Below are 26720 nucleotides of genomic sequence, written 5' to 3'. Positions count from 1 at the left end.
TTAGTATTTATATAACAAATATTGTTCCAGTCTTATGTTTGTTTCGAGGCTCTAATTCTATTTGTAGAATTATTCATATTTTCTTAATGTTGCTTAATAATTTTCCAAGTTTTCTATACTACTTTCTATCAATCTTCAGTTTGGTTATTTTCTTATGATACATCATCCAGTTCACTAATTCTCTTTTCAACTATATCTAATTTTCTTTTAAATCCATTCAGAGAATTCTTAATTTTGGTAACTATATTTTGGATTCCAAAATTTCCATTTGACCTTTCAATGATTCTCTGTTCTCTAACAAAATAATACATTTTTGCCTTTTATTTTCTTGTGTTCTTGCATTGAACCACCAACCCAACTTGCTGAGAATTGCCAGTGGGGTCCTGGACCTCCAGAGCACCACTTCGGAAGATGCCCACCTCCTGCCAAAAGTCACTTCTAAAATGAATATAAAACCTGACATTGTAGGTGCAATCTTCAGACACCATGCAAATTATGAAGCCAATTTTACAGAAAATGAAAAAATCAGAGACTCCTTCTATTTTCTTTAAATCTTGCTAGTTACCTGATCTTGGTGTTACCACATCTTCAAAATTCCCTTCTTTTTACAACTTCCTCCTCTATTTTTTTATGCAATTTAAAGACATACAACCTCCATGTAGATGCACAATTGGGGCTTTTATAGAACAGACTTTTAAGACAGTATGAAAGAACTGTCTTAACAAAACTCATTGCCATTTTCCTTCAACTTGACTCCAGTTTCCCAGACTGCATACTTACACGAAAATCCCCTTCTGCTTTCTGTCTACTCTGTCTACTGCCAAAGAATTGTAAAGGCCTTTATGGATAGCTGATAAAGACACTGTATTTTGATAGTCATTTTTTTTCCTTCATTCTAATCATTTTAACGAGCTTCTTCTTATTTTAATAGATTTTTTTTTAATAAGGAAATCTTACTTAAAATTTTAATTAGCTTACTGAATATTCACTGCATTGGAATAAGTAGTTTAATGAGTAAGGAGATCTCAGATTACTAACTAGCCTGGAGTCTGCAAGGAAGCTTAGGGGAGAGGATGCAGCCCTAAGTGATCTAAGCTCAGCCCTTTGCCTCGCAAACTAGGACTCTGCAGCCAGGCCCTAGGGATGGAGGATTAACAGTTACTTGCAGGGGGAAAAAAAATTATAAAAACTGCGGCCAGGGAGAAAGCACAGAGGGCAGAGCACTTGCCTTGCGTGCAGCCAACCTGGGTTCAATCCCTGGTATCCCATAATGGTCCCCTGAGCATTGTGAGGAGTGATCCCTGATCCCTGAATGCAGAGCCACTGGTAATGCTTGAGCACTGCTGGGTGGGATCCAAAAACAAAGACAAAAAAATTCCCTAAACAAATGAAATATAAAATGTTAATTCACTGCAGTTTTAAAATCATATAGATTTTGTTTATTTACAGACAGATATGTTTATTTATGGGAGTTTCTATAAATTCTGGATTCATATTTACATATTTATATCCAGAATTGTATATTCTGAATTTTGGTCTTCTTGATTATACACTCATATATCTTTGCAGTGTGTGGGCTGTCTTCACATTTTTGTCTATGCATGGTGCCAACAATCCAATCCAAGGCTTCGCACAGACAGACATGTGCTCTACCACAATGAGCCACATCCCTGGCCTATTTTCACATTTTAAGAAAGGTTTTATTTGAAATAATTTCAAATTTAAAAAAATAAGTAGCAAAAAATAAAAGTGGTATAAAGGACATCTGTGTATTTCTTTATCCAGCTTTAGCTATTAATAATGCTTACCATATCTGACTCATCACTGTTTACGTGTACTCTCTGCTGCACTCTGTGTACATGTGTTTGTGTGTTTATATACATAAGCTCATATACATGATTAAATTTAAGGCCCTCCCGTTGATCTTCGATTTGCTCGAGCGGGCCCAGTAACGTCTCCATTGGAGACTTTGTTGTTACCGTGTTTGGCATATCGAATACTTCACGGGGAGCTTGTCAGGCTCTGCCGTGCGGGCAAGATACTCTCGGTAGCTTGCCGGGCTCTCCGGGAGGGGCGGAGGAATCAAACTCGGGTCGGCCATGTTGGCTGCGTGCAAGGCAAATGCCCTACCGCTGTGCTATGTGCTCGCTTCGGCAGCACATATACATATACATGATAACTCACATATATCACGGTCCTTTACCTCTAAGTCAGTCCATGTATATTTCCTAGTCTAAATACATGCTCTCTTACCGAACCATGATACAATTACCAGTGAAAATTTACTGGGGGGCCAGAGTGATAGTTCAGCAGGCTGAGTACATGCTTTGCACAAAGGAGGCCCAGGCTCAATCCTTTGCACCACTCCTGGTCCCCTGAACACCACAAGGATTAGCTCCTGAGAAACTCTAGTTGTGGCCAAAAACAAAACAACAAAAACTTCAGCAAATCTAATAATCTGCTATGGATGCCTTCCCTTCCCACCTACCAACCACCAAAGGATTCAATGTGGGGATAGGGATTACATTGATCTAATGGGTCTCTTTAATGTCTTTTAATCTGTGCCATTTTCATGGCCCTCCTTTAATACATTTCCCCATTTTTAGACATTTTATAGGGGCCGGCATCTGACTGTGCTTGAGGGTCACATGGGGTGGTGCTCTGGGAGTCGGAGGTCATGCAGGGTTCTGCAGTATTGGGGATCAAAGTCAGGATCTCACACATTAGGTCTACCTAATGTGGTCTACCACTTAAGCGACCTCCCTAGCCCTCACTGATACTGTTCAATAATATGTGCCCTCTCCTTTCCTTTTTCCCCAAATAGTGCATTCATCACTTGAGGTATGGATTGTACTCTAGTGATCAGACAGATTCAGGTTACATTCTCAGACTAGATACTCTATATAGTTTCCATCTGCCCCTATCCTGGTAGTATGATAATGATTCTAATCACCTGGTCAAAGTTCGTTCCATTCTCCACCCTTTTTAATTGCTTAATACTTCCCTTGGGATAAGTCTATGGAGAGAAACATTAAGACCACATTCTTCTTCAAAGTTTCTCCCAAATTTAATATCTATTGATGATTCTTGCCTGATACAATCGTTACTAAAATGGTTGTATCATGCTGATGGCTCATAGTCTTTATTAAGTACTTTGAAAAATGTTCTACCACCGAATTGATCAATCTTTTCATTCACTGCTTACAAATTTTGTGTCCTGCCTAAGAAATTACTTCCTAACCTCAAAGTACAAAAGATCTTTCCTCATATTTTCTTCTGGCTTCTTATGCTTATTCTGAGGTATTTTAAGTAATAAAGAAACTAGTTTCATATACTCTAAATTAAGCAAAAATAATGTCGCTACAACTGCCTGTTTACATTTCAACATTTAACAGTTTTCTATATGAATAATTTCTGGACTCTAGATATAACTGTATTATATTTTTTAATAAAATTCCTTTGATTATGTTATTCTCATACATTAGTGGGGATGTCTGCTTTGTTTTTGGGGGGGTCACAACTCAGGAACCACACCTGTGTGACTTCAGGCTATGCTTGGGGACCATGTGGTACTGGGAATCAAACCACATTCACTCGGCTCATTGAGCTAGCTCTCCAGCCCTCTAATTATGTTTTAGCATGAGGTATATTTAAATGATGTATTTTGTTTCAAAAATAGCTAATCTGTCAGGTCTGGAACATTCTCTGCTTTCATTCTGAAACTTAAACAAAAAGGCACCAATTTATATGGCTAGGAATTTGTGTATCTAATAGTTAAAATGATGACATCCCTGTTTTAGTTTCAGAGATGTGGGGGGAAAGAGCTATTGAAGATAAATGAAGTTTTTTTAGGTAGTAAAAAGGTTCAACAAGGTGAGGGGAGACACTTCCACAATTTAAATCAATAGCTGAACTTCTTCACTTGGCAAAAGAGAGGAACACGATCACTAAGTTTGCTTTTTCCTTTGTTTTGGGGCTCCCCTTGGTAGAGCTCAGAAGCTGCACCTAGTTGGTTGTTAAACAAGCTTCTCAGAGTTTGTTCAGGGGACAATGTGATGCCACGGATAGAGCCTGGGGCTGCCACATGCAAAGCCCACAATCCATCTTTCTAGCCCCATAAAGTTAGCTTTAAAGACAATAATATAATATATTCAATAATATAGTATGTTATACACACACACACACGTATGTTATTAGCTTTGTCTCAAATGCTTACTAACATTTATTCAAATTCTAACAAAGCAGGCCACAGAGGTAGTACAGTGGGTTAGGGACTTGCGTTGTATGTGGCTCATCCAGGTTTGACCCTGGTACTACACATGGTCCCCTGACCCCTGCCAGGAATGACCTGAGCACAGAGTCAGGAGTAAAACTATAGCACAGCTGGAAATGAAACTAAGAAGCTATTTTTCCTAGAGAAAAATCAATAAAATGAATATAGCAACTATTATTTTTAATTTTTCGTGACATATGATAACTAGAGAACATGTAACTTCCTGCCAAAGTGTCATGTTATCACTTTTGCAAGCTATAAAAAAACACTGTTCCAGTGACAATCTATAATTGACAATGATATTTATATAAAACTGCCTTTTTAAGCTCCTGGAAATCTGATATACTTATCTATAAGGAGGTACAGCTGTTTACTTGTTTCCAATCATCAAGTTAAATAACAGCCTATCTGCTTAAAAGTAAAGATAGTAGGCGACTTGAGGACCAAAATTTATTACAAATAAAGGGTTTAAAAGAAACAAGAGTGACAGATTTGAATCAATTATTGTACTTAATGACAATCAGGAATGCAAAGACATCACTGGGTCCCCAACATGACGCCATGGTTATGAAAACAGGGCTTGGTGAATTTCTCAGAGCTTTCACCAAAGAGTTATAGTAAATTTCCTCTTGGCACAAAGAAATTGGCTCCTTACTGGAAGATGCTGAGGTCAGTCATCTAGCATGAGAAAAGCAGGACTCAGTGCCATTTTCTAAAGCGTCACCTCCGTGGAAAATGCTTCTCCCTATGGCATGTTGATGCTCCTTCTACAGAAGATTTACCTGGGGTAAGGCTCGTCACCTTGCTGCCTTGGTACTTAACATTTTATTATTATTTTTCAAATTAATGTGGGAACACCTAGAGCTTCTTTACCTTCTTTGATGCTGGCATATGTGTTATAAGATTTGATGAGAATGCGCTGAGGGAGCAGCAGATTCACTGATGAGGAAGGAAACAGGACGGCCAAGAGCCAGCTCACCTGGGACACTGTGATGCTGCATTTCTTGGCCAGCTCCTCTTTGGCTTCTTCACTGGGGTAGGGGTTGCTGAGGTGTGAGTAAAAATATTCATTCAAGATTTCTGTGGCCTGTTTACTGAAGTTACGTCTTTTTCGTCTAAGATAAGAACCAAAGATAGAATTGTAGTTACAATCAGTATTAAAAATAAAAAAGAGAAATAAATGAATTTTATTAAACATATGAAAAATTAGTGTTTTTAACATTCTTAGGGTCTAATATGAATTATAAGTTGTGTTCTTAGTGTCCAAAGGACTCTTTGTCTCATTCTAAGATATAGCAGTCACTGAGGAAAATATCAGAAATAAAGTTTGTTCTTTATTCAATATTGGTACTTCATGAGGATCTAGTTGGAAACAGACAATGTCTACTAGAGTATATTTCCAGGGGAAAAGAATGAACAGAGGAAATAGTCCTGAAACAGAAAAGAGTTTGGAAAATCCAAAGGGCTAGAAGAAGCTGAATCAGTGAAAAAAAATAAAAACGAAACAAAACAAAACTCAAATAAATGAAATGACTCCAGAGAGAATGGGAGATACATATTACACAGACTTACGGGATCCCATAAGAACATTTGGATTTTGACTACAACAGAAAACAAAGTTTTTTAATCTCATGCTATTTTGACAGGGCAGGAGGTATTCCTGACTGAGCTCAGAGATCACATCTGGGGGTCCAGATGAGATCTCACATATACAAGGCAAGAGCCTGACCCTTGCTTCTATCTTTCTGACCCGAGTTTCATGCTTTCAAAATACCCTGTGTGAGCCAGGGAGATAGTTCAGTGGTGAGGGGCACATGCCTTGCAGGAGGTCAATCCCAATTTTGCACGGCCCCTTGAGCACCAGTGGGTGTGACCTCGGGGACACCTGTACTGCTGGGTCCAAGAACACCACATTGCCAGGTCTTAGTATTGAACTGTCTGGTCCAGGTGATCGATTACTACAGGAAGTGGCCCTGAGCCTACTGTGCATATAGGAGGCCCCCCAAATTAACTTATTAATATAGATTTAAAAAAATTAAAATGTGATTTGGTAGACTGGTGCATAGCTTAAGTTGTGACCCTGAGTCTGATCCCTGGGCACAGAATGCCTTCCTCCAAAACTATCAGAAGTGGACCCAGGGTTCCCAAATGCCAACAGATATGGACCCTATAAAAGCTTTAAAAAAATTATCCAAATGCTGAGACAAATTAGAGGCATGAGAGGTAATCAGAGATATTTAAATAGATGAATGCAAGGGTCAAATAAGAAAGGGGTAACTTAGCATAGGGTAACAGTTACAGAAATAAAAACAATTGCCTATTTGAAAGGTAAAAGCATTAGAAACTCATGATATATTAGATGAAGAGTAAGTGGAGGATAGCTGAGAAGATAAGGAAAAAAATACATTAAAGATTTCTGAAGTTCTCAGCTTCACTTATTGTCTTGACAGAGGTAGATTTGACCACAAGGGAAAGAAAAAAGGAGAAAATCTTTTTTAGTTTTTAATAGGAAGGAGATGGCCAGGTCAAAAGATCAAGTATTTAACAATTTATTTCATATAGAAAAATGTCACTGAGATTTTGCTATTAAGATTTTAAATTATTCCAGTTTTCAGATTTTCTAGTAACTTGGAAACCCTCTGCTTAGTAATTTTCTAATGCTTTCTCCCAAACAACCTTAATGATCGTTTCCATTGTCTTATATTCAACACAGACAGAATCAGCAGGCAGTTATAAAAGTGTTACCCTATAAAATTTCTTCTTGCTAAAATGATGTCACTAACCTGGCAGGTTAAATATGTGATCTATGTCTTGACATTAAGGGAGAGTCAAGGGAGCAGGAAATCTAGGTCTGATCAAAACATCTCAAATTCTAAGCCCCCAAATTTCTTAATTTTAATCATTTTTGGAAAGTTACACTATTGTTTCCTGAGGGATGAAGAAGACTCAAAATCTATTTGGGGATTCTAATCAACAGGATTTGATTTGAGAGAGTGAATGAGGAGGTGGGAAGGGAAGGAAGAAAAGCAGAGGAATCCAGTCAGAACTGCAATTAGCATTCTTGCAGGTGTCAGATTTTGCTTGAAAAGCAAAACAAAGCCTGGAGCTGGGGCACTTTCTGGAAGCACAATGATGAGCAGGGGAGTGGGAGGAGGGTGGAAAAGGTCTGGGACAGATACTGACACCTCAAACCTACAGGTAATTAACTGGCGCACAGATGTTTGTTGAGAATACACAAAATGACTTGCTTGGGAAAAAAATTAGGTTTCTGGGGTTTTATAAAAAATTAAAAGGTCAGCCAAACCAGAGCCACGTTCTCAGATGGCCGGCATAGCTAACTCTGAGTGATGACTCCCACCTTCCTTGAGCCACTCCACATCCTACCATTGGCATGTGACTTCCTCCCTCTAAGACAGGGCGTTTAAGAAGCAAGGGTACAATGAAGAATAGCTGGCACACAGCATTTTGAAAGGAAGTAAGGACTTAGGAAAGGAAGAATGTGCAGAAACTTATCTGGGAAAGCAAAGGTAAATTTGGCTTACTTTCTGTTTTGCTTAGGTGTGGTTTTAATAAACATTACAAAGAAGAAAATAAGAAAGAAAAGTCTCAGGGCAAATTTATGTGCAGAACAAAACATCCCATCCCAGACATTCTGGCTGTGTCCAAATTATAACACTTCCAAGGACAAAAGCTGATGGATCTATACAAATCTATTCTTAGACGTTTTTGCCCTGCAAATGCTTGGGCTGGTCCAATTACCAAGAAAATATCAGAGACGCCTTACAAAAAGCCAGACGGAACAAGGGAATCATCTATCTGAATGGGCATGTTTGCCTGCGGCAGAAAAACCTGGCCTAATCCACCAAGAGGGCCTGCTAAGAGACACTACAGAAACGCTTTGTGTGTGCATTCACCTGAAGGCCTAAGACACTTTCAGTAGAAAACACCCATTAAATACTTCCTGTTTCATACTCCCCCAGAGTTTACCACACTCTCATCTTCTGTGCCTCAGGCCATATGTAGCAGTGTCTCATCCCAGGCTGTGCTGCGCCCCCTCGCCCCCCATAGCTTACAGTAGTCTCCCCAGAAAAGGCTCTTACCCGACACCCTGCCACCTTCTTCTTTTTTCCTTCTTTTTATTTATTTGGGGGGTGGGGGGTGGGCACAGAAGGACGACTTACTGGCAGTGCTTAGGACTTAGTCTTGGCTCTGCGCTCATGGCTAGGCTTGGGGGACCATATGGGATGCTGGGGATTGAACCAGATCAGCTGCGTGCATGACAAGTGTCCTACCCACTATACATATCACTCCAGACGCTACTTCTGTATAGCTTGCGAACAAAATTCTCTTCTTGGAACAACATAAATCATCTAGGTGCATGCATTAGAGATGCAATTGTGTAAATAATTATAAGCACAGATCTTCATGATAGGAGAACAGGTTTTGCTAGCAAGAATTCCTTTTTGTCAGTTAGTTCTTTTAAATAAGTTACAGAGGGGCTGGAACAATAGTATAGTGGGTAGGGCACTTGCCTTGAACACACCAGACAAGGGTTCGATCCTCTGAGCATTGCAAGGAATGATTCCATAGCGCAAAGCCAAGAGAAATCCCTGAGCACTGTTGGGTCTGGACCCCAAAATACACAAACATACATACATACCTACATACATACATACATACATACATATATTACATAATATCCTATTAAAATGCTAAATTGGCCACGTTGAAATGTTTTCTATTTTCTGATGCCACTGATTTCTGTGCTTTTTGTTCTCTCAGGGGAAATGCTCAGGGGCTGTTCCTGGATTTGTACTCAGGAGTGACCCCTCATCATATGGGGGGGACCACACACGTTGTGCTAGGATGGGCCCCCATGCAAAGCAAGGCCTTACTTCCTGTACTATTGCTCCAGTGCATCTCAAACTCTGAGTTGAGCTGTTAAAAATACTAAGTGGGGTGTGAGGCAATATGTCAAGAGACTGTAGCACATGCATTTGGTGTAGAAGGCCTGATTTAACTCCCAGCACCATACTGGGAGTAGGCTCTGAGCACCACCAGGTGTGACCCCCATCTCCACCCCCCCACCCCAAGGCATTAAGTGGGAATATTTATATTTATCTATCTGATTAGTCAAGTTTTTTTTTAATGTATTGGTTTGGAGGTCACATCTGGCAGGGCTCAGGGGCTACTCCAAGCACGTTGCTCAGGGGTTGCCAGGGGGCAATCCTGAGCCTCCCGTGTACAAGCATGCTCACTAGCCCTTTCAGTTCTCTCCCTGGTGCTTTTTTTTGGGGGGGGGGAGGGGGCCATTATTATGTGTAATATCCCTATTGGAATTGTGAGGAGACATAAACACAAGACAGTTATGGTTTTCAATGTGACTTACTAGGGGAGTGAAGACCTGCTCCTGAAATATTTAGAAACATTTATGAAATGATTCTGAGAATAAACGCAGTATGCAGGAGGCTGCTCTGGAGATCTGTGAAAATGTGTATCAGTTTTGAAGACAGGGAACAATCAGACCCGGAAGTGACTGAGTGGGCTTTGAAAGGAGCCTTTAGGCTAGAGGGAAGGAGGAGCAAAGCTCTCACTCCATCACTGGGGCGAGCACACGCACACCAGTTCCATTCCAGCCTCACACCAGATACCCTCTGAGGACAACTCATCAATTGGTCTCCACCTTGGACCCAGGGTGGGGAGGACAGGACTTTTGAGGATGACAGATGGGGTGGAAGAGGCTAGAAAAAGAATGATGCCTAGACAAAGGAAACAGACAGTATCAAGAGGTATCTCATTTTTAATCAAACATAAAAGAACAATTCAGTGATAAAATGAGAGTAATAATAATGTTCAGACTTTGGACCAATACTTTTATTTGAGGTATTAATCCTCAGGAGAGATCCTAGAGATCAAAACAGTTCAGTGCAAAAAAGTTTTCATAATACTAGTTGTTAAAAAAAATATGTCAAAAGAATACTTCTGTCCATTATTTTTTTTATCTTCTTTGCTTTTTCTCATAGTATTTATCATCCTATGACATTTCATTATGTTACTGAGTGGAATAACTACAGCAATTTTTGCTTAAGTGTTATTATTCTTTGTCTCCCCAATAGAAAGTAAGCTATTCAATTGGGGCAAGTATGTTTACCTTTATATCCTCAGCACAAACACATACTTAGGAAAAAGGGCAGAAGGAAAGAAGGAAGGAAGAAAGGAAGGAAGGAAGGAAGGAAAAAATTATAATGAAAATTAATGGGGACAAGTTAAATGCAGAAAAATTAAGAAATGGCTAAGTAAATTATTTATTATATATCCATTTGGTAGACTTCAGCCACAAAAATATTACTTAAAATTATAAAAATATGTTTATTCATAATAAATATTTTAAAAAACAAACTGGTTATGCATTTTGTGTCATCACAGGAGAAAAATGTAAAGACCCCCAAACAAAAAAGAAACTATATTAAGATATTTAGTAATATTTAAATGCTATTAAAATATGATTGTCTTTTCCCACATTCATCTAAATATTTTCCAATTTTTTCATTTTAAGCTTCTATTTTTAAATAGAAAAATAATTTTAAAAATTAAAAATTTAATAACAATAATGCAGGTAAAAGAGGTCACAAAAATTCTTGAATGCCAGGTTTAGTAGTGCATATATGAGTCATCTAGCAATGGCTTTGTATGTTTTTTCAGGAGGTCACACTCAGTAGTACTCAGGGTTTTCTCCTGGTTCTGTGTTCAGGAGTTAGCCCTGGTGGTACATGAGGGACTATCTGCGGTGTCAGGGATCACACAAGGGCTGGCCATAGGCAAGGCAAGTACCTTTACTGCTGTCCGATTTCTCTGGTCCCCTGCATTAATTTCTCAGCAATATAGGTTATCAGAGAGATGCTATATAAATAGATAAGGAATATGGAAACTGAGCAATGGATAACAAAATTAGAGACTAGTGGAAGAATATTGTTATTGTTCAGGTACAACTGGATCAGCAGTGCAAGCAAGGTAAGAAGTGTTCAGAATAAAGCAGAATAATTATTTGGTGAATAATTCAGTACCAGGCTTTGTTTAATTAAGAGAATGGTAGAATGACTGGGTACCAGATGCTCTGTGGCTCTGAGGATGCTTCTGTGGCTCTGAGGAAGAACACTGGGAACAAAGACTTCCATAAAATTTGTCTTCCAACTGAGAAGGTGACTTTGTTATTTTCTTCATATTGTAAAACTGAATGATAATTATCACCTCTGTCACATTTCAAGGGAGAGAAAGCAAATAAAATAGAAACTCCTTTCCAAAACTGAAGATTGGTCACAAGTTTTAACAATACCCAGATACATCTATGCAAAGTGTACCATAACAATTTGTCAGTTTTTGCATGTCACCTGGTAAGTCAAACACACTACATAAAATTGATCTCTAACTCATGTGAAAGTTTCAGGTAAAAAGGAACATTCCCATCTCTCCAGGAACATTCTCATCTTTCCAAGAGATAGGAACAGGCTTTTTTTGACTTGATCTGAAAAAACAGAGCCTGGGGTTTTGTGGTTTGAGGTTTTGTGGTATTAACTAAAATACCACTTCCTTCTTAGGAGTACCAGTATCTCCAATTTTCTCATCATGTATACAAGAAATGTAATATCAAGAAATTCCTAGAAAACAAAGTCAAAGTAATTACACTTATCCTTAAAAAAATACCACTAACCACCAGAATTAAAAGGCTACATGGTCCAAAGTTACGAATAGCTGAGAAGTTCGACATCTTCCCCAACTCTCCAACCTGACAGCTAAAAGAAACCCCACTCTAAGATGACAGGCTAGACTACACAGGCACTGCGAGGTCAATTACTATCCACTGTATAGAAGAGCATTAATGTCAAATTAAAGAAGATTCAAACGAACTGGTGAGTTTTATTAAATACCATTTTCAAGGAGCAAAAGGCAAACAAAACATGCAGAAGATTTGTGGCCTCACATACCTGGCATCAAGGAATCTTGATCTTAAAATCATAACTGCTTCACAAGTGCTTTGCTTGAGCTGCATCTGAATGGAACTAAATTTTCGATGGATAATGCCCACCATTCTTTCAATCTCTTTTGGAGAAATGGGACGTGTTCTACTCTGCTCTCGAAGAAGGTTCATCACATGTGTAGTGAATTCATTACATGCCTGTAAGGGGAAAAAAAATCATTCCTGAGGAATCTGGTATTTTATATGATCACACCCAGACATTAATTTATGTGAATTTCCACCTCATTTGCAATTGCCAATGGCATTATGCAGTGGGTAGGGAAAAAGAAAGCTAAGATCCTTGTGCAAAGCAGTGGTAGTTAGAAAAGATGTTTAGAATTCCAAAACTATGAATAGTCAACCATCCACCTTAGTCCCTATTCTAAAATAGGGCTTTCCAATGGGAGGAGGCACTTTCTAACCAACTCCTACATGTGAGTATAAGTATATTCTATATGCTAAATGTTAATATGTAATATCTCCTACTTTTCCTGAGATTTTATATTTATCTATCAAATATTTTCTAAAGAACTGGGTTCAAATTTTTCAAAGTGCTATTAAGGGACAGAGAAATGAGCAAAAATTAACCTGTGATTCAGTGGAATAAGTTATATTAAAAATTATTTTCAAACTAGGAAATCTGTGTAATGTCACAGGAAGATGGGATTTAGGAGCTTCGAAAGTTCCAAGGAGGGAGTATTTTTATCTGGTGTTAAAGAGCAAGTGAGGGCTCGTGGCATTAAGTGACACTTGGTTTTAAAGAATGAAGAGGATTTCTGAAAAGGGGATAAAGATGGCGGATCAAGGGGATAAAGTGGGAATTCTTGGCACAAAAATGACATACCAAGAATACACAGGAAGTATGGTAGGTAACCAAGTTGAGAGTTGTAGAAAGAAAATACAGGAAAAAGGGAACTTGGGTGTGCATTAACAGACATAGGGCTCTGGAAGCCAAGTAAGTCAATGTCGTGGCATAATTTAGTTGTGATGACACGAAGTCATTTCATCATCAAATATAAGAATATACCATCCCTGGAAGAAGGGGGTAGCAATTGAACTCTTTAATGGAGGAGCAGCATGAAAATCATCAGATTTGGGTCTCAAACATGAATTAACAATACTCAGGCCCTAACTCTTTCAGTTCAACCATATACTTAAAAAAGAAAAATAGGCAAGCTACCCGAGGCGTATTCTATATGCCAAACACAGTAACAACAAGTCTCACGATGGAGACGTTACTGTGCCCGCATGAGCAAATCGTTGAACAACGGGAGGACAGTACAGTGCAGTGCAGGGAACATACCTACCTAGCGGTGCAGGGAATAGGAGGCAGGCATGCATGGCCAGGGACAGAACTTGGGGACTTCCTCTTAGGGTATTTCCCAGCCCCCTCACCTCTATCTTTACATCTACAAAAGCATATAATTGGTCATTCCCTGAAACTAAATACTGTCTTGCTGAATAAAGCATCTTTTGTAGCCTTGTATAAAAAGGACATCCTTTGGCATTTTCATTTAAAAAAAAAAAAAGCAAGACATGAGATTCTGCATCTTGCTGTACTGAGGCCCCCAGTAGGGGAACAATCATTGATCATGGGAAGATACATTTTGAAGTTAATAATGTTCAATTTCCCACAGATATCTGAACAGTGTTCACGTGTAGCACATGATGGTTTTTCTAACTGCTCATTAGAGAACTAACCTTTCCAGTACTCTGGGTATTCCCGATACTCTAAGCTTCTATGGAGCATTTCCACACGTTTAAGGTGAGGGAAAAGGAATCTTGCTACCAGTGAGTACATATATTTATAAATTTAAATAGATACATTAAATTTCTTAAGGGTCTATATATGTAAACTTAAGATACATATATTTAAATGTCTTAGTATTATATGTATTTAAATTCTGCATGGAATTTTAAAAAAATTTTTATTAGTGAAATACCATGAGGTACAGTTGTAGACTTACAAATTTTTCTGCTTGGGTTTCAGTTATACAATGATCAAGTACCCATCCCTTCACCAGTGCCCATTCTCCACCACCACTAATCCCAGTATCCCTCCCACCCCCCATCCTACCCTGCCTCTGTGGCAGGGCACTCCCTTTTGTTCTCTCCTTTTGGGTGCTATGGTTTGCAAAAAAGGAATTGAGTGGCAATCATGTTCGGTCTATAGTCTACTTTGAGCATGCATCTCCCATCCTGGGCAGATCTTCCCAACACCCTTTATTTGGTGCTCCCTTCTCTATCTGAGCTGCCTTTACCCCTAGAGTGTTCGGTTGGCCTCTACGTCATGGGGTAAACCTCCTTGGGTGTTAGTCTCGTATTTTGTTACTTTATGTTCCCCAGATAAATGCAATCTTTCTATGTCTGTCCCTCTCTTTCTGACTCATTTCGCTTAGCATGATACTTTCATGTATACATACAAGTACACATATAAGTACCACTTGTATGTCAATTTCATGACTTCATCCTTTCTAACAGCTACATAGCACTCCATTGTGTAGATGTACCAAAGTTTCTTTAACCAGTCATCTGTTCTCGGGCACTGTTTTTTTCCAGATTCTAGCTATTGTAAACAGTGCTGCAATGAACAAACAAGTGCAGATGTCACTTTGACTATACTTTTTTGCCTCTCCGGGGTATATTCCCAGGAGTGGTATTGCTGGGTCAAATGTGAGCATGGAATTTTTTTCAAAATAGTAGAACAGGGGCCAGGAGTTAGTTCCAGAAAATTAAAATTTCACAATATTTAATCTTGAATAATCTTAAACAATTTAAGTTCTGCATGAAATTACTTTTTTTTTCTCAAAATAACGGGCAAGGAGACAGCACAGCGGTTAGAGAGCATGTACCCCGGGCTCAATTCCTAGAACCAAATGGTTCCCCAGGATGCCTTCTGCAGCTGAGAGGTTCCCAGCAGCCTGGGTGGGCCAGGTAATCGCCAGCAGGACTGGGTCTGGGCAGTAAAGCCCCTCCCCCAACTAGTAAAGAAATGAATAGAACTACAGTGGAACTATGCAATATGCACAGTGGGCATTCAATAAACATTTATTGATTGGTGGTTTTAAAAATGATCATTGAATAGTAGTGTAATCGACTACCATAAGAACCATTATCCCTACATTAGAAGTGAAGAATTGGTAACAAAAGTCCATGGGTAAGTTGAGAAAGTCAGTGACTCCGTGAAATCTTGTATAAGCTGTGTGCCATGTATTTCATAAGGGAACTCTGGAATTCTTGTTTCCTATTCATATTTTTAGCCTGTTTATAATTTTAAAAGACCAAAAAATAAAATGTTATGGAACACTGCAGGTCAAAAACCAAATGTTCTTTTTTTCTTTAAGAAAGCCAAATCGGAGGCCAGGGATGTGTGGCAAATGCCTTCACGGGCAAAGGGTTCAGTCCTCAGCTCCAGGGAAGGGATGGGGAACTCAAAGAAGGGTAAATTTCAAAATGTCCCCATTTCATTAACCTAAACTAACATTCAAAAACTTCTAGCCCTCAGTTTTCCTATCAGTAAAATGAAAATTAAACCAGAACCATTTTCTTTCTAAACCAGAGTTGGTAAGTTCTATACTTCTATACAATGTTTCCCGAAGTGATCCATACAGCCTCCTGTGTGTTTGTGTGTATGAATGTGGAAGAGGAGTAGGGAAGCTGGTAAGGGTAGGAAGTGGGTGGACTGTGTGTATGTATGTGGGGGCGGGGGTAGGGAAGGCAGTAAGGGTTGGAAGAGGGACTGTTGTTGCCTGGGCACTTTCTGTTTGTTCACTTAAAAACTATAGATTTTGAGGGGGGGGTGAGAGATTATTTTCTGAAATGAGGGGTTATGGTAGACCAAACACATTTGGGAACCTCTTCTCTAGATACTAGTTCCACCTGATCCTCCCTTCCTCCCTCCCTAGTCCCTTTCCTTTCCCCTCTCCCTGCCTCCCTCTCTCTCTCCCTCAGTGTTCAGGGATCACTCCTGGCAGGTGCTCAGGGGACTATATACGGTGTCAAGAATCAAACCTGAGTCAACCATGTGCAAGCAAGCTTCTTAGCCACTGTACTGTCTCTCCAGTTCCAATATTTTAAGGACTTTTATTGGGGGTGCAGGATCCTTAGCACTTATAATAAACCAAAATGCATAATTAATCCTCAAGGAAAACTAGTGAATATACCTTTCCCAAATAAATTTGATTGCAATCCTCTTTTCTCTACAACAGTGCTATCCAAAAATATATATTATGAGCCATATACATTTTTTTAATTCTCTAGTAGCCCCACTAAAAATTTGAAAAGAATCGGAAGAAATTCATTTTAATATTTTCTATTTAATCCAATACATAAAGAAAATTAACATTTCAACAGATTTAAAAAAATCTGCTAATGAGGTATATTTACACCCTTTTAAAAAATACACTTTGAAATCCAGAATATATTTTATATCTGCAGCACACTGCAATTCAGACTAGATAGATTTCAAGTGCTCCACGTATTTGTGGTTCGTGACCACCCCACTGGATAGCCCAGGCCTATGTTGAGAAACTACTAAAAACAGCATATTAATTAATCTTTGAAGTTCCATTTTTTTATTCTTCCCTACCACATATACAAATGTGCACACACGCATGCATGCACGCACACACAAGACAACACACACACATACACACACACACACAGGCATACCTTGATGAAGCAAGATAAATTACTGGTTTTCTAATTTCTTAATCCTTAGAGAAAAGGAAGTAAGAAGAGCCCTTCTTTCATATAGAAAATTACTATCTGGAGAAGATGTCCTTGTGTGATTATTTAGATTGTGAGCTGAAGCCACTTTTTTTCATGGCATATCACTGCTATTTAAAAGCAAAGATCAACAAACTATAATTACTTGGATTTGCGTTTGATCATGGTTTTCTCAAAAATGAAATGAGTGATTCTGTCATGTCAAGGATAATGGCTGACAGAAGTTTTGCTGAGGAAACTTGAGTTTTCAAATGAAAATGATAATGTGGAAAACTTGCCACCTTCATTGTGGGATCAAGTATACTGATTATTTTTGTGCTGATATTAAAAATATTTTTATCAGATATAATAAAGGATACTGGCATTGGAGGATATGCATAACTCCATGAATCTATGTTTTCCAAAAATCAATGCATAACATAAAAACATGCATAAATAAAAGTTTCATCCATAATACAAACCAGACCAATGGAATTTTAAAGAAACAGATAACAAAAAATTAACTGATATGGCTTCAGCCTCTACATTGTAACTTATCTTTGATAAACTACAACTTATTAAGATTTGGTGTAATATCAAATGATCTGAAAGGCTATTAATATACTCCATCACACTGGTATGAGGCCAAATATTCTTCGTATGGTTCAAACACATGACCTAGAGTGACTATAGAAGATACAATATAGGTAATTTCTAGTAAGTTCAATATAAACAAAACTAAAAGGTTCTGCAAAAAAAAATGTGAACAATGGTGTTCCTCTCAATGCTAAGTTTTAAAAATATATTTTTTTCTTTTAAAAAAATTAGGACTAGAGTGACAGTATAGAGGGAAGGATGCTTGCCTTGCATGCAGCCATCCCAGGTTCTATCCCAGCCTCACCAGGAGCAATCCCTAAGCACAGGGTCAGGAGTGAGCCCTGAGCACAGTCAGGTATGGCCCCCAAACAAAACAAAACAAAACAAAAATTAGGCTAACATATATAGCTTACTATTGTCACTTAAATGTTTTAAGTTTTTCTTGGTTTTACTATTATAAGAAGTATTGATAGAGTCCAAACAAAAGTCCTTCAAGGATCTCCAATAATTTTTAATAGTTTAAGTCCGAAGATCAAAAAGTTTGAGACGTATCAAAAGTCCCTAATCACTGCTAATTTATACATATGATGTTGCCAATTCCTACAAACCTAGCTCGCACATTATGGTAACACACCTATGACAAGATGAATGTCTTGATAAATAATTCAAGACATTCCTGAGTGAAATGTACCTGATTTGGAGATGGCCTGGTTTTAATCTCTCCATAGTGTTGTCTGCCTGTAGTTTCTAAGAAGCAGCCAACAGCTCTTGGGGAGAAAGGGGGAAGTTAAACGAAAGTTTCTGTATATAAAAACTCATAATTTCCTAAAACATTTGCTGAATGTCTTGCAAGTTATTAAGTGAAGTCATCTATGAATGCAAATGCTGATTAGCAATTTGGCAATAGCCCAACATTCATAGAATTCACATAGCTTTTCTTTAAACCAGTAGTTCATACATGATTAATTAGAACATCTCATTTATGTAGTGTGCACTTTAGCTCATTACTCTAAGTAAAATTCGTTAAGTATTTACATTTAGATAATTAAAATCTGGGTACACCCTTAAGAAAGATGCTTACACTTTAGGCAAAGTGATTATTTTTTCTTTATACCACTGAAAGTAAATTACAGCCTCATTTACAGCATCATCTGTACCAGTTTTAGAGCAGAGTACATACTGCCTCATCTTCTAGTCCTTAAGAGGTGTTTATTTTTTAAAACATTCAATACAGTAAGAATGATCAGATGATGGTAGAGCTGCTTTGAAGGGTCCTCCAACCACATATAACAAGTACTGTTTATAACATGGGATGCTTACTTCACACATATATGAAGTCTCAAAAGAGGAGGAGTTCTCCATTGACTTATGGAGAACAAAGTGAAGTTGTTAGTTTAGAATTGTCTAACCAGTCACCATAATTGGAATGCTAAAATACCTTAGCTAACTGAAATGTGTAGGAAATGAGAGTTTTGATTCCTTGAAATTTTCTGATTCAATATAATAGCAGAGGTTTCTTATTCTTTCAATTAAGCTCAGAGCCTCACACTTTCCCTAGGTACTTTCTAAGCCACTGAGTCATTATTTGGGTCCTTCCTCACTGGGAATCTCTAACAGCAGAACTGTTCTGATCATCTCAGCACGTGCAATAGCACTAGGTTTTAAACTCATGACCATGTGGACTAAATAATACAGGAGCAATATGCCTAAGGAACAATGATGAAATGACTGTTGCACTTGAATACTTCTGACCTAGTTACATGGTTTAGGGACCTCTCTCATGAGTTCTTCATTAGGATTATATTATAGAATATGCAAGAAGGTTTTTTCAATCCATAGCCAAATTGGATTTTTAAAAATCCATAAATATAATTACTGACAATAAAAAAGCAATTTTATGAAATTCGTATCACTTATGATGACAAGTAAATCCCTTTTCTGATTTCCTTACATAGAATTCCCTTCCCATTGCCTGAATATAAATACTGCTCCCAAAGAAATGTAAAAAAAAGCGTATCCAAATATAAAACATTTCATTAATTAAGTTTGTGGTCAATGATACATTTGGTACTTAAAGCCTATAAACTAGAAAATTGGAGGGGAAAAATGCAATACTTAAACACTTTTTTCCAGTCTATGAAAAGAGATCACAGAATGAAAACCCCTCCCCCTTGATGCAATAGGAAAATCTTGCTTCAGAATACAAAATTTAAAAGACTATACCCATTTATCAAGGATTTCTCTTATTTTAAAAAAATTGCCCTGAAGTTCTTAGAGACATTTTACACTCAAATATTGATTAATTTCAAAGCAACTTCTTAGAAACCAATATATTGGAAAAAATTAATTTTAATTATCTTTTAAAACACTAGCAAAATAAAGATTAAGTATTTATGGGTCTACAGTCTCTAATGCAAAAAACACTGGGATTTTTCCCCTCTGATTTGGGCTACACTTGCTATGCTCACGACTTACTCCTGGATCTCTGCTCAAGGATCACTCTTTTCAATGCTGAGGGGATCATATGCAGGGCTGGTTGGTCATGGGTTGGTCATGTGCAAGGTCACGTGCAAAGCAAGCACTCTATCTGTTGTACTATCTCTCCAGTTCTCAAAAATGTTTAATCTGACGGAAAAAAAACTTTTACAGCAAAGGAGATTTTGTTCACAAGTGTAAGCACATATGCTGAGATTCTCAAAAAGCACGAGGCCATGTCCTTAAAACGGTTTAAGTTTTACATACATTTCCCAGTACCCAGCAATCCTTGTGTCTGAAAGGGCCCTAGTAGCTAAAGAGCTATTACCTGGTTGGTTTGGACACTCAGTTCTCATTCAGTGTATTATGTGTGGCTCCAATGTTTTGTCTGATTTAAAGTAAACTCAAAAGCCCTGTGTGAACAAGCAGGTTCCCAGACACTTGGGGAGGGTTGGGACCCTTACAACATTTTTTGCCTTTAGCAAAAATGTATCTCAATATAATTGTAGCAGATAGCTTTCAATATGTCATCTCTATTACAGCAGCTGTAAATTATAACGTGAATTGCCTTTATACAAAACATTTCTTCTGGTGAAAGTGGGAGAGCTGCAGAAGGCATATTATATCCTTTCCTTTTTAACTGAAACCAAATGTGTAAGTCAAATTTCATATGCAGAAGACAATGTGTCGGGTGGGAGGAATACTGGGATCCGTGGTGGTGGGAAATGGGCACTGGTGGAGGGATGAGTACTTGATCATTGTATAACTGAAACCCCAAGCACAAAATTTGTAAGTCTATAACTGGTGTCTCACTAATAAAAATTTTTTAAAAAAAGGCTAATGTGTCATGCGGCTGGAGAGATAGTAGGATACGAAGGCTTTGCTTGCAGTTGACCCCAGTTCAATCCTTGTCCCTGAATATGGTCCCTTCAGCACCACCAGAATGACCTCTGAGCACAGAGCTAGGGGTAGATAGCCCCGAAGTGCTGGGTACGTTCCCAGCCAAGCAAAAATTAAAAGGTGTTCATATCCCTTTGGCAGAGGAAACAATAAGGCCTTCTATTCTTAAGAACAGGAGTCACAGTTTTTAATTATGTTAAAAACTTTGTTCAAGTTCACTAGAAATTTCCCTATTCTAATAATTTTGTTTTTAACAAAAGGTATTTTGAACTGTACAGTATAAGCATTTTCCAAATTATGTTGCTGATCAATGAATCAGACAAAGCGGCAGCCAGGCTTCACTCTGAGTTAGAGTGGGTCAATCACTCAAAACAAGGTATTATAAGACAATTCCTACAAGATTTGGAAAATCATATTTCTACTGGGAATCAAAAACAACAAAGTAAAATTATCTTGCTTACTTTTGAATGATAGTAATAATAAAAAAACTCACTCTAATTTACTCTAATATAACAGTCTACATCTAATATTTAAAAAACATCTCTAAGTGAATTTAGATAGTTATCATCAAAGAATCATTACATCTGAGCCCACGTTTTTGAGACATGATCAAAAACAATTTTTTGAGGGAAAAAAAGGACAAAATTGAAAAACAATACCATTCCTAAAACATACACAAAAAACTGAGGCTTGCATCTTGGATTTCATTTTGTTCAACAGTAGCTGTAGTCTGCTTAGCTTTGTAAATGTGGCTATGTTTATAAGGTACTTTAATTTACTGCAGTGGTGGTGTTTGTTAATTTTATGGCAATCTAAATCTAAACAGGCTTCAGATACATTTTCATTACAGTTTCATTGCAAACCACAGTAGAGTGAATAGCTCTAAGATTCCAGAGTAGTTTATTTCTTTTAGTAAAAGGCTCAACACAATTTTCTGATGAAGCCTCTGCCTTAACATATAGGTTCATCCTATTTACTAATAAGCTTTCTATCACTCAAAGTGCCCTTGTCAACTTTTAGGAGAAATAAATAAATTCCAGAAAGTGATTAAAAATTGTTTCTCCCATCTCTACTCTAATCCCATTCCAAATGCAATCCAATATGGGAAAACCAGAATGTACCTGAATTATTTTCTAATTCTATATAAGCAGCAATGTAATTTATTGGGAAAGCGGAAGCACATTATACAGAACTGATTTTATGTGCCTAATCTGACACTAATACTAGATGTGTGACACTGGACACATCACTTAATCTGAGTCTCATTTTCTCATCTGTAAAATGGAAATTATAATACCATCTACTTTAAGAACACCATATAAACATACATAAGTTCTAGGTAGTCCTTCCAGTAATTTCAAAATGTATCTCTGAAAGCTCTCTCCCACATAAACCTTTGTATCCCAAGGATTTCTTGAAAAGAAAATATGACTATACTAAGTCAAAATTCACTGGTCCTACTAACTTTGTTTTCTCATAAAACCATGTAGATTACATATATTTATACTTTTTCTTCTAAAAGTATTAAAATGAGAAAAAATGCACATTTAATGGTAGACATTAAGCTACTAAATATATATAGAAAAATGATTCATGGAATACATAATAATGAATTTTTCAGTTTTGTATTTTAAATGTAAATATAAAATACATAATACAAATTTATGTATGAAGAGCTGTGTGTATATGTTTGGGCATTTTAGTGCAAAACAAAACCCTGAGTGATACTAAATGATACCAACTCCACCCAACTTCTATCAGATTTATTGCAAAGATAGTAAGGAATCAACTTAACTTCTCATCCAAAAAAGTCAGGTAATTGGTATCTACCATGTAAGTCTTTCTATTCAAGGTGATGGGTGGTATTTGTTTATTAAGTATATATAAATATATTCAGTATATAATATTACACAATTAAATTATACTACAAATCATAACCATTTCTGTTGTTTATGCTCAAGGCAACCTTTTCAACCGTGACATATTTATTCTCAATTACTCTTTTTCATTTTGGGCCACACCCTGCTGTGCTCAGGGTTTACTCCTGACTCTGTGCTCAGGGCTTACTTTTGGCAGTGCTCTGAGTTTGCCATATGTGGTCTCAGAGACGGAACTTGTGTTGGCTGTGTGCAAGTCAAGCGCCCTACTCTGTACTAACTCTGTGGTCAATTATAATTATTTATAACAAATAATTATCAGTATTGTGATTTTCATTTTTTTCCTCCTCCCTATCTTTCCACTTCCATTTTTAGGGGAGCATTTCAGGGCAAATCTTAGGTATTATATCTTTTTACTCATAAATGAGTCAAAAATTATAATTATAATTATAATTGATGAATTATGGCAATTTCTTCCCATAAAAACTCCTCCAACTGAGCAGACTTTCAGCCTTAAACAACTAAAGTATGTTGAATCACCATCAAGTTGCTATATTCTATTATAGGGTAGACTAGCTAATTTAACATCTCCAACATTTGAAAGCTTTACCCAAGGAATCTCATGTTATAGTTCAGTTGGATGGTATTAATTTATTTTTGGTGGTGCCTAAAACAACAGAGTTTAGGATCAAAGGTCTTTTAAATTCAAGAAAGCATGGTTAAAATAATGGCTGCAACAGCATTTTAAACCCATACACTTATTTTAAAATAGTAAGTTAGCACACAATGCCCAGGATTCCTTCACTCAGGGAACCTGTGACTATCATGGGGAAGCCTTCTCAGAGAGGTGATACCAGCCTGCTTACTTTATGGTTAGCTTCCTCCCTAACAGTCTTTCAATTTCTAAGAATTTATCCCTAGACTGATTCTGGAGTTTGGTTCATACCAGGAAGTGCTCACAATGCAGTGTTTCCCTTTCAAAGTTGTATCGCTTATGAACAGAGTTTTGCAGGGGCCAAACAGTAACATTAAAGGGGAAGGACGGCTGCCAGTTTGGTAGTAAGGGGACTTGAGTGTGAAGAACGAATAAAACTAAAACAAGAAGATGGGATAAATAGGTTTAGCTTCACCTCTGAAATCTCCATGGGACCCCGTTTCCAGAATCCAACAATTCACTTGGAATCTTTGCATTGACCTTATTTATTTGGCTCTTTGTAACACCTAGCCCTCACAGCCCTGAGAATCGGTTAGCACAGTCTAACAGAAGAGCGATAGAGGGTTCGGGCAGGACTATGAGAGTGGCGGCTGCTGACCTGTTCATATTTCTCCAGTTCTGTGTGATAGATTTGTCTGATCTGGGTCAATTTGGCTCTGTAATCTGAGTGTTCAATAGAGTTATCTGAAGAACCTCCAGAGGCTGCCGCGGCTGCAGCTGCTGCCGCCGATCCCCCACCTTTCTCAGGACCTGAAACCCCTTCTGCCAAAAGCATATTGTCCAGTCTCATTAGCTGGGGATCGGGAGGGTCCTCCTCCTGGGCTCCTCTGATGCTGAGACCTTCAAGGGAAGAGAGACAGAGAGAGAAGAAGCGAGAAACAGGACAAATAGTGTGAGTATTTTGTTTATTTGAGAAAAGGATCAAACAACATCAGTGTACTACAATTCACGCTGAGAGCTTAGTTGTTTACATTTTATCAATAAGCAGCAGTATGAAATTTCTTTTCAAAGTAATAGTTACAGGCATCCTAGAATTGCTCTCCTCAGTTTATCCTGATCCTAGATCTATATTCTTAAAAGAAGCGATGGCGATGGGGGTGGGGAACGGGCGGTGTGAATGTGGCTCAATTTGGGCACATGCCTTGCATGTTCAAGGCACTGAGTTCCATCCACAAAACCAAAATGTCCCCAAGCACTGCTGTAGGGGGCCCTAGTGGCCCATGTGGCCTACTGACAAGTGTGGCCCCTACAACAAAAGTAAATAAAAAATAAAAATAAAAAATAAAGAAGAAAAAAAGAAAAAAGTTATCCTGGCTCCTCAGACTAGTCTAACAACCAACCTTTTCAGATGTGGATGGAAGTAAACATTTTTAAAAAGAAAAAAAAAATAATTCCAAGGATATAAACAAAACCATCCCAAAGTGGTTCTTCTCTTTATACAGTTGGAAGAACAGTATTAAAATTCTCAAACAATAATGAACAAATTATCTTCCAAAATTAGAAAGTAAACAGGATTAGATGGGCTTTTCCATCATGCAATTTCAAGGGGAGAGGAGAAATACATACATTATGTGGTAATTAGCTATGCTTAAAAGTACATATTATTAAATGAGTGCTGCTAAGTAATTACTAGCACACTCTAAAACCAGGACACTAAATACAGAATTCAAAATATACCATCCACATGGCAATACAGTCAGTTCCGGACATGGTTGTTTCAATCTAATTTTGCTTTTAAATCAAGAACTTCCTAAGTGATGCCCAGTCAGCACCCTCATCTGAGTACTATAGATCACAGCTGACAATTCATAGGTTTAATCAGGTCACACAGGCTTTCTGCCAAGATGTTTTCAACAACAGTGAAGACAAAGTTTTAAAATAATTATCATGGTATAAAAAGCGCTGGAGTCATGACAGCTCAAAATCAGTATTTTCATTAACGTGTAACATAATCTAAAATATCCCAGACCAATTAACCTCTGAAAATCTGTTTCAAAGCAGGTTCCCTGCACTAGTTACAAGGCATCTTGGGGAAGGGGGGAGGCAGGAGGTTGGCATCTTGCATGTCTGCGTTTGGATGCTGCCTCTTGCATCTATGACTGTTGTTTATCCACAGTGGTGCACATTCCTGTGTTTAGTGTAACTTACATGACAGTAACATCTATAAGCTGCCAACTGAGCACCAGCTCTGAGATTTTATATGCTAACCTAAAACTACCAGCATCAATTCTTTAAAGAACAGATTTTATTCCTAGATGTCCTGAAATACACCCACAACATGACAGAGCTCTTGGTAATATCTTAACTCAAATGCACAACTTTAATTTCTTTCCCCCAAACACTTTAAAGCTGTCAGTTTCATTTAAAAATATACTTCAGAATAATTTCAACTGGGTAATAAAACTAACTCACAATCATTTAAAATTATATCTGTTGCCTGTTCAGAGGTAAATAAATGTGGCTTGAAAACTATGATATAGTAAGAGAATGAAACCATTTATAGAACCAGAAAGTTAGACAACACTTATAATAAAATCAGAACCAACACAATGCTGATAATTAAAAGTAGATAAATTAAAGGTAGATTCTAGATTCAGAAGAAATTGCCTAATATTATTCTAGAACTTGGAAATACTGGCTGCATTGGTATTTTAATTAAATATTTTATATCATCTTCCCTTCTAATTCACTTTGTTAGATGTTAAAAATCTCATTGCCTAGACATTCTCATAATTCCTCAGACCACTTGTTTAGTGCCATTGGCATGTGGTGAGGATTTGGAAATGAACTCTGATCTTACATGCCCTTTGGGCATTTACATTCTATAATATATATTTGAGAGTTGCTTAAGCTTCCTCTTATTTCCGCTGTTTCATTTTTTATTTAACAGGATATTGATGTTTCTCCTAGAAATGTGTTGATCTATCTTCAAGGTTCCTCCAATTTCCTAGGTCTCCCCTGGTTACCATATACATGGAGCTTCCCTGTGTCCATCTGATGAGGTGTTGTAATAGCAAATTAACACCCCCACTGAAAATTATTACACTTCCCTGATCAAGAGAAGATGCTCAAGGACTACTACAAAAGAAAACAAATTATAAAGGAGACAGAAGAATACACAAATTCAAAAAGAAATATAAAAGACACAAATAAATTAGCCAT

At 37.6% G+C, this 26720-nt stretch overlaps 1 protein-coding gene across 2 annotated transcripts in view; it reads right to left on the bottom strand.

Moving 5' to 3' along the window:
* LOC130042718 (pre-B-cell leukemia transcription factor 3) overlaps positions 1–26720 on the bottom strand; it is a 217603-nt gene that overhangs the window by 25798 nt on the left and 165085 nt on the right. For both annotated transcript variants that reach the window (XM_056134886.1, XM_056134885.1), the window contains exons 3-5: positions 24157–24398; positions 12256–12446; positions 5253–5388 (exon numbers count right to left, since the gene is read on the bottom strand). In XM_056134886.1, the coding sequence (XP_055990861.1) occupies positions 5253–5388; positions 12256–12446; positions 24157–24398 (569 nt within the window). The remainder of the gene's footprint in view (positions 1–5252; positions 5389–12255; positions 12447–24156; positions 24399–26720) is intronic.

Source organism: Sorex fumeus, unplaced genomic scaffold, assembly GCF_029834395.1.
Source record: "Sorex fumeus unplaced genomic scaffold, SorFum_2.1 ptg000109l, whole genome shotgun sequence".
NCBI classification, from domain to species: Eukaryota; Metazoa; Chordata; class Mammalia; order Eulipotyphla; family Soricidae; genus Sorex; species Sorex fumeus.
Note: the sequence above shows the minus strand (reverse complement) of the source record. Positions and strands in the feature narration are given on the sequence as shown.